General features: G+C 37.0%; 2 protein-coding genes across 3 annotated transcripts in view; one reads left to right on the plus strand and one right to left on the minus strand.

The window, feature by feature from the left end:
• Positions 1-1,261, plus strand: part of LOC101898146 (bumetanide-sensitive sodium-(potassium)-chloride cotransporter) — a 43,214-nt gene extending 41,953 nt beyond the window's left edge. The window contains exons 9-11 of the mRNA XM_059128589.1: positions 471-582; positions 669-945; positions 1,017-1,261. Of these exons, the coding sequence (XP_058984572.1) occupies positions 471-582; positions 669-945; positions 1,017-1,133 (506 nt within the window). The 3' untranslated portion in view covers positions 1,134-1,261. The remainder of the gene's footprint in view (positions 1-470; positions 583-668; positions 946-1,016) is intronic.
• Positions 1,262-1,273: 12 nt separating this feature from the next.
• On the minus strand, positions 1,274-12,539 carry LOC101897468 (hybrid signal transduction histidine kinase L). Of its 2 annotated transcripts, none has more exons than XM_059128592.1 (7): positions 11,775-12,539; positions 10,798-11,717; positions 6,503-6,653; positions 5,590-6,047; positions 1,775-2,333; positions 1,578-1,707; positions 1,274-1,510 (listed from the first exon to the last, which is right to left on the minus strand). In XM_059128592.1, exons 1-7 carry the CDS (start codon positions 12,260-12,262, stop codon positions 1,484-1,486), a joined length of 2,733 nt encoding a protein of 910 aa, XP_058984575.1. In that variant the 5' UTR covers positions 12,263-12,539; the 3' UTR covers positions 1,274-1,483. The 2 variants fall into 2 exon arrangements, with proteins under 2 accessions (XP_058984575.1, XP_058984574.1); XM_059128591.1 differs by having other exon boundaries at positions 6,503-6,656.
• Between the last annotated feature and the right edge of the window lie 2,424 nt (positions 12,540-14,963).

A 14,963-nucleotide genomic window follows, 5' to 3' on the forward strand; every position in this document is an offset into this window, starting at 1 on the left:
CGGTGTCGTCGCCCTCCAACTAAGAAATCAAGTTATAGATCCGCCCCTATGTTTTCCATATGCTTTAAAATCACAGAATGTCAAAAGTGAACTCTCTGAATTCTGGCCACGGAAGTTTTCCTTTGGTTAAGAAAAGAGCGGCGTTCAAGGGTTATAAAATCGGGCCACCTGTTAATGGAGACGTCATTTATGAGACCGGGTGACACTATGACTATAGCCTGCGGTAATCGGTGTCGTCAACACCCCACTTAGAAGTCATGCCGCCTATGTTACTGTGACCTGTGATGATTCTAACCACAAGATCCGCTTTTTTTAAGATTCTCTCCCATATTATCCACATGGCCTTAAAACACTGAATTTCCAAAGAGCACGACATTTTCGGTGGACACCTTAGAAATAGAAGAGTTTTAAAATACGACTTAAAAACTATGAAAGACTACTTAATATGTTTGCTTTCGTTTCGTTTTCAGGTCTAACGATGCTCTTGCCATATATTATTTCGCAACGCTCCAATTGGTCTGGTTGTAAACTTCGGGTATTTGCTTTGAGCAACGGCAAGGATGAAGAAAATGAAGAGAAGAAGTAAGTTTTATACCTCCTCCTTTTTCCATTGGTGCAGCAATTTCATATTTTTTCTTTTTATTTCATTTTAATTTTGACCACCACAGCATGGCCAGTTTGTTGACCAAATTCCGTATCAAATACTCCGAATTGATAATGCTCAAGGGCTTGACAGATGCTCCACGTAGCGAGACTTTGTTACAGCACAAACAACTACTCAATAGCTATATTGCCAATGTGCGCAATGAATATCCTGGCATAACCAATGATGAAATCGAAGATATGCAGGAGAAGACCAATCGTCAGCTGCGCATACATGAAATGGTGGTGCAGCATTCGTCGCAGGCTGCCCTAATTGTTATGTCCTTGCCAATGCCTAGAAAGGTAGGAAGAGATGGAGATACATTTTTTTTTTCAATTTGAATTATTTACTCTAATTTCCTTTTGAATTTCAGGAAGCCATATCCGCCCCGCTGTACATGTCCTGGTTGGAAATGCTGTCCAGCGAGGTGCAGTGTCCTGTCCTCATGGCCAGAGGCAATCAAACACCAGTATTAACTCTTTACTCTTAGGCTATGATTTTAATAAAAAAGAAAAACGTTATTTTGTTTTAAAACACTCATCTACAAAAAAAAAAACCCGACATAGACAATATTAAGAGTATTATTATTATTAAATAATTAAGTATTAAGAAAAGCAACTCTAGTAAATATTATTTTCTAAACAAATACAATTTTGTTTTATTTATTTATTTTTTTTTTTTTTTAATAATTAATTTGTTGAATTCGATGATATACAATATAGGTAGTTATAGTATTTATTTTGTAGTTGTTCTTCAAAGAAATCTGGCTTTCTTAGTTTATGTTTTTGATACAGTGAAAATAACACAATTGTCCAGGTTGAAAATATCTTGAATATATATTTAATAATAGGCCCGGCGGGGATTGTTCTGTAAAAGAAAAACAAAAAAATACAAATTTAAATAATGGTCTAGAATGGCTCTCCCCCAAACTTACCAAAGGATTGGGTCTAAAACGATATGCCAACATCATGCGCTTGCGATAGGCATCATATTCATTGTCACAGTCCTCGGGTGTGGCACTGCTAGAGACACCCAATCCCTGATTGCCCTCACGTTGGGGTCCCCTGAAAACAACAAATCACAATTATTTCCCCATCCAACCAATCCCAAAAAACAAGTCTTTGAATATACTTATTAACAGGATCCACAATGCCGGCACCATCCTGACCCAAACCCTGGCCCTCCTTCCAGCCCAGCTTCTGTAGCATTTGAAAACCAATATTATCCTCACGCAGTTTATATTCCTTGTAATCACTTAAATCCGGTTGACGATTACTCTTCTTGGCCTCGTATTGTTCCATGAATTTGCGCAACTCTTCCGGCGGCAAAAAGTCACCAATGTGATGTTTACCCTCACTTTGCTTGGTCAGTGCCTGGGTCCACATCCGCGTGGCATCCATTTCAGCTTGTCTCAATTTATGCTCCCACGTTCCACCTTCGGTATCTTCATCCGAATCATATTCATATTTGAATTTACCCGATTTAGCCAAACGATCAATTTCCTGCCGTTTACGCATCATATCCTGATACAGCAGGTTAACTTTGTAATGCTCTTCGCATTTAACCCAATCTTCTTCGCTTAGATTTGTCGATCCATAATTCATTTTGGCATATTGTAGCAGGGCCGGATCGTTGCGGGTTATAGTCGAGAGCAGGGGTTTATTTTGATTACCAAAATTTGTGGGTACACCTGCGAGCAAACGGAAATGTTATAAAGATGCGATGGGATCTAAGAAGACAAACGATGGACAATATCGCCTTTTGGATTAAAGGAAAGTAAAAAGTTTTCATACCATCCACCTCAATGAATTCGAAACAGGGGAAATATAATCATTTGAATCTGAATGTCAACAAAAAGTGATAATTGAATTTAAGCTGATTTCGGACAAAAACAACGAAGAAAATGTGGTTTTCTCTTCCGCCCCACATAATAACACGAAAGGTAGTGATGCTGTTCCAAAGGCAGCGTCACTTTCAAAACGGAATTCACTTTGCCACTCCAGTGAAGTGATATAGTGTCCTCCTTAAGTCAGCCTAGCAGGTCACCTACGAACTCTGAGGTGTTAGCAGTCAGGGTAACGAATGTATTCGGACGAAAATTCATTGACACCTCGGCGCTTTAGCGAAACAGGCTTAGTTGCCGAGTTCTTATCATATAAGTAGCGTGGCATGGCTGACCGCATCTCCCCCATATTTCGGGAAAAATTTGTGGACAAAAAACACAGGATCTACGACACGGACAACGGTGACAAAACAAAGTGTGCAAATTGGAAACTCTGGGTGGGTAATACAAAAAATCTGGTATTTTTTTTCAAACTTCTGGAGTAACAGAAGTGGACTAAGCTAGATGAGAATTTTTGAAAGACTTAATGGAGGATATTTCATTATCTGATAGTTGATATCACGGATACAATTCCAACAGGTCCTGGTGGTCCACCTTCATCACCTGCAACCCAAATACATGTCCTTTAGGGGATTAGTGGGTGTAGACAAGCCACATCACTTGCGGCAGGGTGCTGTATTGGCGTGGGATATAGGAAGAAGAATTTTAATTTCCTCTTAACGGATTTGTTAGCAGAAATCACAGGTCGTGATTGAGGTTGAATTTATATGGGTTAGGATAAAATTGAAATACAATACGAAAGGTAGGATGTCTGGAAAGAGGAGGGAGAGGAGGAAGAGATGATGAGAACTCAATCTAAGGGTCGTGATGGAGGAGCCTGAAATTCCTCCTGAAGGAGTTCGAAAGAAGATGTCCTCTCGTAATTGATCAAATTTTAAAGCCATTTTTTTGTCAAATACATCCCCAAAAAAGCAGGAGTATCTGCATGGACAGGATTTTATCCATCCCCACAGCCTCAACCACCGAGAACAATAAGGCGCAAGAGAGGAAGTATGGGAACGACTACCGAAGAGTTGTTACTTCTGTAACAGATTTGTTGTCATACTCTCCAAGGTCATGATGAAGGCAGAATTTATGGAGATTAGGTTAAAGCTAAAGTTCGTGAGAGAAGAAGGTGTCCTAAGCTAAATGTTCGGTCATAAATGGCCAAATTTCATAGCCGTTTTTTGTCAAATGCACCCAAGGAGCAAGAATAGCTTAATGGACCGGATTCTGAATTTCCTCCTGTGTTTAAACCCCAAAGAGACAGGACTATTTGAATGGAGCGGATTCTGTCTTTCCCACTCAGTATCAACCACCGAAAGCAATGAGGTCAGACAGAGTATAGACTAAAGAAGAACCGCTCGAATTGACGAAGAAGGCCCGCACAATGCGCTGCATCTGTTCAATTGTCCAACAAAGCCTACCCAACTCCGTCCAGATGATCTCTGGCAACAGCCCATAAAGGTAGCAGAATTCCTAAACCTGGGCATCGAAGAAGAACCGTATTAATCAGTCTATAAACAACAGAGCACATTATCACTGCTACAACAACAAAGAAGGACCGCTGCTTACTGCAATATATTTGTTGGCAGGAACTCGAAGGTCGTGATGGAGAAGCCTGAATATATTGAGATTTCGGCCCTAAAGAAGGTACCTTCTGGTACCTAAGATTTTTTCTTATTTGTCCTGAAATTCTTATTGGCTATTTTGCAAGAGCCTTAAGCTTCACTAACATGGAATTTACAATGCCAATATCTCTTCAAAAATAAGTTCAAAAGTTCACCTAAGATGTTCCGATTCCGAAGCATTAATAAATAATTGTTCAAAGCCTTGTTAGTTGACATTTGAGTCCTTAAGAAAAGTCTTAAAAATTCACATTTATAGCTTTGATAATCGTTTAAAATAATAATCTCAAAATCTAAGGTTTGTAGCTCTGATAACCATTTTATGCAAAATTTAGGAAATTCACGGTAGTCCTTGAAAAATATCACAACTTTGGTGGTTTTGATAGTCCTTGGAATAATCATTTTCGAAATCCACATTTTTAGCTCTAATAGTTTCTGAAAAAAGAATCTTAAAAATTCCACGTTTGTAGGTATCTAATAAACCTTAAAAAATAATCTTAGTCCCCAAAAACATACGTTTTTGTGGATCTAAAAATCTTCAAAAAAATAGTTAAAAAGTATGTGTTTTGCCAAGTCTACTCCAATAAAAATATATCTTGCCTTGCATTGTGATTATTTAAAATGTTGACCCTTTATTAAGGATACAGTAAAGGATAAGACAAATATTATCCATTTCGCTACTGACCCTACCCTTATATAATTGACTACATCCTCCACTTTGTATGAAATATTTTTTTTTGTTTCCTTTTTCTTTGTGGGGAAGGAACTAGGAGTAGACCAAGCACTGATATTAATTTTGGGATTTCAAAAGTTTGAACGATATCGGATGATCCTTCTTCTTTTTATGTCGTAAATTACTTTTTTTTAAATGAAGACTTTTTAAAGGAAAGACTACAGAGGTTACATCTCCGAACGCAATCTAAGTTTAATAATTAATATTACGATATACATTTACGATATACGATATACAAAATATTAAGTCCACGTTAATTGCTCCGGTCCTCCTGGAATATTTTTTTTTTTTAAATTCACATTTGTAGCTCGGGAAAATAAATTAAACTACGTCTGTGACTCTGAATGTTCAGGATAATTTATATATAATTTAAGAGCTGCTGGATCTCTTATAAATGCTTGTAGCTCTGATAATACTACACTACATTCTTCCTTGCTAAAAAAAAAAACCTCGAAGCAAAAGTCTTAACGAATCCACAGTCATTGCATTGAAAGTCCTGGAAAAATATCATTTTTCTCAGCTTTGATAAAATATAAATCTATTATATCTATAAAATCAAAGGAAATCCACGAGTATAGCTCTGACAGTCCTCCAAAAATCTTGAAACACCCTAAGACCTAGGCTCAAAAATTGGTAATCAAAATAAAACAATAAATCTTAAAATACACAAATGCACATTTATATTTTCAAAAAGTTTCCTTACTTGACGACGACGAACTGGCTGCATCGGCCATTTCAACTTTTCCACCCCAGCGGCTTTTGCGCAACTTTTTCTTTTCCAGACGACGTTGTTCTTCCAGCTCTTCAGCTTCGCGCTCCTGTCGTTCCTCTTCGCTCAACTCATTGCGACATTCAATGCGTCGCTTTATATTATCACGATTACGATCCATCATACCACGACGATATTCATCATCGGAATCATTGTCGGCACTGATTACCGATTCCGGATCATATTTATCTTCTTCCATGGAACAGAAGGGACGACGTTGTTTGTAGCCACCACCACCACCAGCACCGCCGCCGCCTGATGCATTGGACATTTTCTCTTGTTTCATTTCTTCATATTCCTTTTGTTGTTGTTCTTTGAGTTTCTCCTGTCGCCGATCGATTATTTCCTGTCGATAGTGGTGGTATTGTTCGCAGGACTTATCGTTGAGGAACCTACAAGATTAATACACGAGAAAAAAGAAAGAAAGAGAGGAGGGGATAATAATAAACGAAAGTATAGTAAATAATTTACAACAAGTAAACTTGGAGATAACCACGAGATGTATTTGCTGAATATTTGTTTTGTTTTTTGTTAAATATTCTGTAGCAAGCTGTAATTAAGCTGTGAGCTGTATCCATAGTAACCATTAAACCCATCATCAGCATGATCATCTTGTTAGCATCTCTTGATCAGTCTTGATTCCAAGAGGTTTGGATTTTTTTTCATTTTTATGTGGGTATGTGGCTTGTTGAGATTTGGTGTCGCTCTTATTCTGTGTTATATATTTTTTTCCCAAAATTGTAAACAAGCTCAAGGAGTACGAAAACGTTTACGAAATTTCAAATAATTCCTCTCCCTTTGGCCTATAGGTATTCTCTAGATTTCATATTATTATTTTTTTATTTACCACAAAGCTGGATGCAATTGATTTTTATGGCCACGCAATGTTTCTTCATATGCATCACCGTTTTCGACCACCAACTCGATAAGATTTTCTATGGACGTTGGTAATTGTATGCATTTGTTATTGTCGAGCGGGTTGTTATTGTCTGAAAAAACTACTGAAAATTCTCTTAAAATCTTATTCGTTAAGCTTACAACAACATAATATAATTGATTTGAAAAAAAAAAAAACAAAATAGAGAAAGTAAGAAAGTTCAAACAAAAAGTCTGAGAATAACATTTAAAGCATGCTTGGAAACTAAATTTGTTTTTTACAGATAATGTTTGATTGTTTGTGAGTTTGATTCAATGCAAATTGGTTGATACAATTTTCCATATTTTTGTTTCGGAGGAAAATCGAGTGATGTATGTTCCTGGCAAAGTTCACACAAAAAAGGGAATCAGTAATTTCGAACAGAGTTTTTTTGATATCCTATGGATATAAGAGAGCTCTAAAAGAAACAGGATGTGACATCTGATAACCATACCCCAGCTTCCTATTTTATACTTTAGTTCTTCAGCCCATGGTATAAAGTTTTTGGTATTTTTGGTATGAGACGAGAGCAATCGTCTACAATAAGAATCGGTGCGTCTGTAGCATTCAGATTTGAACTGTGATTAAATCACTCTATTAGTCATGTCAAGTTATTTCAATGCTGCTATAATTGTTGGCTAACCTTTAAGTATGGTATGTATTATAATCTGTGGTCTAACCACATTATCCGTCTATGCTTGCCTACTAGACAGTTCATGGGTAAGTTCCTAGGTTCTGGGTAATTTGATGTCTGACCACACCGAAGTAGCCAGAAAAGCCTCTTGAAACCATTTCGAAGCCCGGAGCAACAAAAATAGGTTTTCAAGCTGAATTTCCAAAAATATCTAAAAACAAGTAAAATAGTATTAGTCGGTTTTGCCGACAGATGTACCGGGTGAGATGAAAAAACTGCAACCAACTTCAGACTGCTGTCATTTTTAAGCCACTCGCCCGACAGCTGTTAAAATTATTTCAGTGACAGCTCATTATATTGTTTACAAGCGTACAAAAGCATTTTGGTAAGAAATTTCCGGAAAAAAGTTATTCGTGATGGAATTCAAACGTGATAGTGTGATTTCTTTAAATTTGGCTGGAAAGTAACACGAGTGGCTATCGTTAGAGCACTCCAGCATTTAAATGTGAATAAATTTTTTGTGTCTCGTGTGTGTCTGGCAGACGTCACGTATATCTTTGTCAATTTGTGCCCAATACGAATTGAGACGACTACACCATCCTGACCGTGATTGCGCCAAAACTACCCTGGTTTGTCTAGTCAGCTGACGTTCTTTAGCTGCAATGGATGGAGGCGGGGGAGGACTCCGAGGATGGCATACATCCCGTAATTGTTGATTACTGCATCGATAAGAATGCTGCATCGATAAGCATCGATAAGAATGCTACTCAGACCTGCCTGTTAGGCTTCGTGATCTAGAGGTTCTCTCTTATAGCGTTGGACCTCCCTAATTAGATCGTGTATGTCCTTCCTGACACCGCTGGGTGGGGGAATTGTATCCACCATTTTATGGCTGGGAGCACTAGTATTCGCAGACCACACTGGAGCCGCATAGTTGACCACAGACTGACCTATCACGTTATAAGAGGTCAACGAGATTTCAAACAATTTTCCCTTGTCCGCACCCCAAGTGCTCCCGGCTAGCGCCTTGAGGACAACGTTCCTCCTTTTCATCTTGTCGCAGATAGCTGTGGCTTGCGTCAACGACTTGAACATGCTGTCGAATGTGACCGTTAGAATCTTGGGGTAGTTCATAGTCGGTATACAATTTCCCTCGACCTGCACATTCAGCTGTGTTCTCATCTCCGCAGACCATGTGGTAAAGAGTGTGGCCGTTGATTTCGTGGCAGATATTTTCATATTCCTCGCGTGGTAGTATGCGGAAAGCTGCGTGAGAACATTTCATATATGTCATCGACTACTGGACTGTTGACTTCAAGAATGAGTTCCCTGACTCGTAACTTTTTATGTGACTCACATCACTCAATTTTTTAGTCCGTCGCCTCATGCCATGTTGTCTAACCACACCCATGTAGTCAGAATAACCTTTCGAAACAATTTCGAGGGGCCTAACCATTCAAATGAAGCTTTTCAAGCTGGATTTCCAAAAAATATCCGGCCAAAATGTGCCTCATCGAAATAACGGGTTTAGACCCTAGATCTCTTTGGACCAAATCCGTTTCAGGACATTTGGGGTCGATCTAGTGATGTCCGTTCACCCGTCCCTCTGTCTGCCTGGCTGGCTGGTGTGCACGATAACTCTCGAAGGGAGTATCCGATTTGATCCAAACTTGGTAAATCGTTATATTATTGTCAAACTGTCGACGAACCGACAACGACAAAATGTCGACATTTTCAAAAAATATATTTTAATGCACAGAAAAAGAAAAGATAACCAGATTTTGCTCCAACTTTACAAATCCTAATGTTTGTATCAATGCTAGGTCGGGTGCGAAAATAGACAATGTCGGTCCACTCCAGCAGGTACCTCCCCCAACATTTTTAATAATTTTAACGTTTGTACAATTTTAACTAAGAGTCCGATTATCTTCAAACAAACGGATTGAACGGACCACTCCTTTTACTACCTAACCCATAAAAGATCAACATTTGGAATAACCATCACTATAAACGCGAAATGAGCTTCCGATTACTTTCAAACTCGGCACATCCCAATACTTCTATCAACCCAAGATGTATTGTGAAGATGAACAATATAGGACTACTCCTTCTGGTGGTACCTCTCCCACAACGGGTCAGAATTTTAAATAATTATAACTCTCATAAAACGCGAACTATTCGAAATAGTATGGAATATCTAATAATGAAGCAAGTAGTCGATATAAAATCCAAATCTGATACGTTCTGATATTTTTATCAGACTTATGTCAGATACGAAATGGAAAATATTGGTCCACTAATTCGGAACCTCTTATATGAAAGGGTCAATAATTTGAATAATCATAACGCAAGTCAAAATGTATTTAAATAACCGAACCGAACTGACTTTTGTCGGTAACTCAAAAAAGGTATTACTCGGCCAGTGTTGTACTTCCCCGTTCATTATCTGGAACGGAATATCTAAGTTCAGTACTTTCATATGTTATGCTATGTTCTCATTACACTTTCAATTACGTTGTTCGCTCTCAGAATTAGGTACACGAATTAACCCGTTCATACGGCACGATTCGTAATTCATAGTAAAATAATTCCTTTTTTCACAAATTTTGTTTGTTGATTTGAATGGGAATTTATACAAAAATACTTGAAATTCTCACTAATATGAATAGAAGAAATTATTGTTTTTCTTCCAAAGAATAATTATATAATTAATTATACAATTTTTATTCATGTTTTCAAGTTTTTGTGTAAATATTGACATTTTGAACATATTTTTGTATTTTTTTAATTTTAAATTCTGCTGGAGAGACACTTGTCAAAAATTTTTTTCTGCCGATACAAACATTTTGAAAATATTGCTCTTTTGTTTGCAGTTTTCTGTGGAAATTTCAACTCGTGGACAAAATGCGTACCTCGAATGAAAGAGAAAACAAAATGTACTTTCTCTTTCGAGACGAGCTTAATGATCTGAAATTTGCAGTGAAAAGGAAAGCTTAAACACTTAAATCATAAAACATATGATCTTCGCCTTAACAAGGCAAAACTCAAAAATGTACTTTCGTTTGAATGTACATACGCCATTCAACATTGTAGTTTTCATTCATAATTTTCAGTCTTCCCAAAAATGTTTAAAATTTCATTAAATTTTTCTAGTTTTAATTTTTAAATGTCATAATTTATTTTTTCGATAAATGCTCTCATTTGTTAGGGATGGGACATATTTTTTCGTTGTTCGGAGAGTGATTTGATTTGAACAATGTACAAATATAAGTGTTCGCTCAGGAAATTTTGTTTGAAGAATTAAGTAGTTTTTTCATAGTTAAGGGTCGAACAAAGAATAGAGAGCGAATCAAGTGTAGTGGAAACGCCACATTAAGAAACAAAACTATATTTCAATTTAAGAAAAAAATGCTTTGACTATCTACTTATTACTGATTCCCATAGTGAGGAAAATTTTTATGATTGAAAAATGCTTGTGGCTATGAATTGAAAATTGAGAAGTAAAAATAACAACAATGAGAAAAATATGTATAAAACGAAAATTTGCCAAACAAATCAAACATCACATTTCTGGGGCTAAGAAAATGCTCACCTTGAGAATTTTGTGGGAAATCTGGTTGATTTTGCAGGCGCTGCTGTTGTTGTTGTGACTGATGTTCTTGTAACTGTTGTTGTTGTTGCTGCTGGGGCTGAAACTGAATGTGCGATTGCTGTTGTTGTTGCTGCTGCTGTTGAAATTGCATAGGCTGTTGATTTTGCGTCTGTTGTTGCTGGTATTGATTCTCTTGATGTTGCTGTTGTTGTTCATTTTCTTGCTGTGATACTTGTTGCTGCTGTTGCAACTGTTGATGTTGCTGTTGTTGTGTTTCATTTATTTGCTGCTGCTGATGTTCCCCATCTGGTCTTGCATTCAAATTTGGATCTTGTCCATTATTTGCCGGCATCTGTATTGCTTCTAAATTCAGTTGAGGCTTTGGTATGGCATTCAAATCAAATTCTTTCGGCTGTGGAATTGTATTCAGCTGTAATGGCTCTGGAGCTGGTATCATATACAATGGTGTGAGCGATGCCAAGCTAAGTGGTAGTTGTGGTGGAGGAGGAGGTGGCGGTGGTGCCACTGTTACACCTGGCATGGGCATTAACATTGCTGCAGCCACTGTGGTTGCGGGCGGTGGTGGGGGTACAAATTGTGGTGCACCCGAAACGGCAGCATTAAAATAAGCAGCTGCCGAATGTGGTGGCATTGGCATTGGGGGAACGGGTGATGAGTTGGGATCTTGCAAAAGCAGATGATTTTGAGCAGCTAGCAAAGCAGGATTAAATTGAAATTGCATTGGCTGTGATGTTGGTGGCATAGCAGATGGATGTGGTGGTACTGGTTGCTGTTGCTGTGGTGGAGGTTGTTGCTGCTGCTGCTGTTGTTGTTGTAAATGAGGTGGAAGTGTGGCACCTTGACCTGTGGCTTGATTTGTGGCAGCAGTGGAGGAATTTGCTTCACCCTCCGCTTCAGTCCTGGAATAAAATAAAAAAGTTAGCAAAGAAAAGCTGTTACATATCGCATTTACTTACACTTGTACAAATGGTTTGGGTTGCTGCTGTTGTTGCTTCTCCAGAATCTTTTTAAAGTTCTCCAAAAATGAGCCATCATTACAAAAGCTGTTTTGTATTTTTGGTTGGGGTTGCTCAGCATTTGGTATGGCTATTGAGGAACGTTTTTGACCACCGCCATACATTTTGCCAGTCAGTTTGCTGGTTACACTAGTTTTCGGGGCAGATGCAGCAGCAGCCGTTGACGACGTTACCGCCGTTGTTGACGCCGCTGACGATGTTTCTGTCTTTACTTCATCCTCACTAACATCAGAAGATTTCTTTTCCACCTCCTTCTCGGCTTCGATATCATTTTTCAATTTATTCGCCAATTGTTGGGCCACAACTTTTTTCGCCAACTCAGCCGTGCGTTGCTTTTCCAATATCTCTTGTCGTTTCTTTGCGATCAGCTCCTCCTGTTTGCTCATCTGAGCGAAGCGATCTATACGTGATGCGGGCCTTTGGGACATTTTGGGAATGAAGTTTGTTCTATATCAATGATTTTTTTCCTGTGTATATAAACGATAAAAGGGGAAGCTGGACAAGAAACGTTCTTCTCTTCCTAGTAGTCCGGTAGAAGATGTATTAACTATAAAAATGTTTTCGCTCTATATCATTTTGTGTTGTTTTACAAATAAAACTTATTTTTATTAAATTATTTTATTGTTTTCCCCGTAAAATTTACAATTTTCACATAGTTTTATAACTCCTCTACATGCAAAAGAACCGAGCCATACTAGGGATATGTAGCTCGAAATTGGACTAATCGATTATTCGCCGAGTTTATTTGATGTTTTATGTTATCGATTGTGGACAAGGTGTGGATTACCGGCATTTCTATTCAATGGTATTTGTTTAAGCAATTTTTTTTAATGAAATTATGACACAAAATTAGGAGAAAGATTAAATTTTTTTTTGGTTTATGTTTACTTTACTGGAATAACTGAATGAATAAAATGAAAAAGTGAACGGCATTTCTGTTGCAGAGATGGAATTTGTCAATCTTTTCTTTCATTGTTGCCAACAGGGTAACACCATGTTCTTATTGGCATTTGAACAAATTTGTTTTCCCATAAGACACGGTTCGTAATGCACTGTAACCAGAAAATTTATGTTCAACACCATAATGAGCACCATTAATGAAAAGCCCCAGCAGTAGCACGCCTTCCAATTATTGGGCGTCGCCCATAGCAGCAAACTAGAAGGATTGTAAATATTTTTCGACGGTCATTGATGTAGAGAAAATCAATTGGTCTATTCCAGAACTGCAAGAATGTAAAAACTTTTTATACAATAAACAATTTTCACTTTATGATATCGAAAAAATTGCAAAAAAATTAGATTCTTGCAGGTTCTTGAACACAGCAAATGTAGAAGTGTTCTATGATTACCCATTTAGCTTTAGTAAATTTATGGTCTGTTCCAGATATGCAAGAATGTAAAAAACTGCAAAACTAGTAGTTCTTCAGGCTCTGGAACAGAGATTTAGTAACAAAGCAAATACCATGACTAACAAGAATTTGGAAAGTTCTTAATTATTCTCAAGATTGTGGTAACATTATTATTTTCAATGATTAACAATAATTTGGAAAGTTCTTAATTATTTTCAAGATCGAAAGACTCGTTGGATCAACGAATTGAAAGGTGGAACAGAAACCGATATGTTGCTTCGTCGAAGAAAATGGTTTCAGTACCTTCAAGAATCTACTAATTTTGCCATTTTCTTCGATATTTTATTTATTTTATTTATTTATTTCAATTCATTAGTGATACAAAGCCTCCAAGGCCAATAATGTGTATCAACTTGCATTAAATAATATAACCTGAGCTTAATTTATTTACAATATAAAGATTCTTAATTTATTTAAAACTATTTCTACTTTTACTCTAATATTCAAAAAAGAAAAGAAAAGTTGGCTCCCCAGCCATTAAAACAAATTAAACTATTTTACTACATAAAATAATCAGTAAGCGGCATCTTAATTCTTAAGTTGTGTATTATATAATACATTTACCATAAACTAGATTTAGACACAACTAAGACGTGTTTAGAAATAATTGCAAAATCTTGAGGCGAAAAGCATTGTTACTCTGGGAAAATATGCGTAATTCGAGTGGAAGTGTATTCCAACATCTCGCAACTCTGACCAAAAACGATCTAGCAAAAACATTTTTAAAGATTCTAGGTATAAAAATCTGTGGGTTTCTGGATGAATGAGTAAAGGTAAAGGACGTTCTAAATGAGTAAGAGACATTATTTTTAATAACGTTATAAAAAAGTAATAAGCAGCGGTATTTAATAAACATGTCAAAGGAACACCCCAGAAAACGTATAACATGACTAGATACATGACTGCCACGTCGTAGATTATATACAAAACGTGTAATTATGTTAACAATACGCTTTAGCCTATTTATATTTGAAGCAACAGTTCCAGAAAATACCTCAATACCGTACAAGACTTGTGTCATCAATAGAGAACTTGCTAAAGTATGTTTTACATTTTGTGTTAAGTACATGTTTGACGAATAAATCTGACGTAAAACGCTATATACTCTACCCATTAAAGTATCAATATGATGTTTGAAGGAAAGTTCACAATCAATTGTAACTCCAAGGCACTTATGCTGGTGAACAAAATCAACTTTGTCTTGACCAATAAATATATTTAGTAGGTGTACAGATCTGTTACTAAATCTAAAATCCAAAGCCTTGGTTTTAGATGAGTTAATATTTAATGAATTTCTCGCTGCCCAATCAACAAAGCGTCTCAGATAAACATTAATGTCATTCTCAAGTAACATTGGAAATTCACGACAACCATTGAAGAGGATAAAAATATCATCAGCAAACAAATACGTTTCACAAGCTGATGAGTTTACATGTAGCGGGAGATCATTGACATATAAAATGAAAAGCAGTGGGCCAAGGACAGATCCTTGGGGTACACCGGAAAATAAAGGGCAAGTATTTGACATGACACCATTTAACATAACAAATTGGGTTCTATCTTGTAAGTAAGAAAGAATAAGCATACATGCTGATTTGGAAAAACCAAAATTATATTTAAGCTTCCATATAAGAAGGCAATGATCAAGAGAATTGAATGCTTTAGACAAATCTAATGCAACTAGAACACATAACTTGTCATTGTTAATGTGTTCACGAAT

The sequence above is a fragment of the Musca domestica genome, unplaced genomic scaffold (genome assembly GCF_030504385.1).
Source record: "Musca domestica strain aabys unplaced genomic scaffold, Musca_domestica.polishedcontigs.V.1.1 55, whole genome shotgun sequence".
NCBI lineage: Eukaryota > Metazoa > Arthropoda > Insecta > Diptera > Muscidae > Musca > Musca domestica.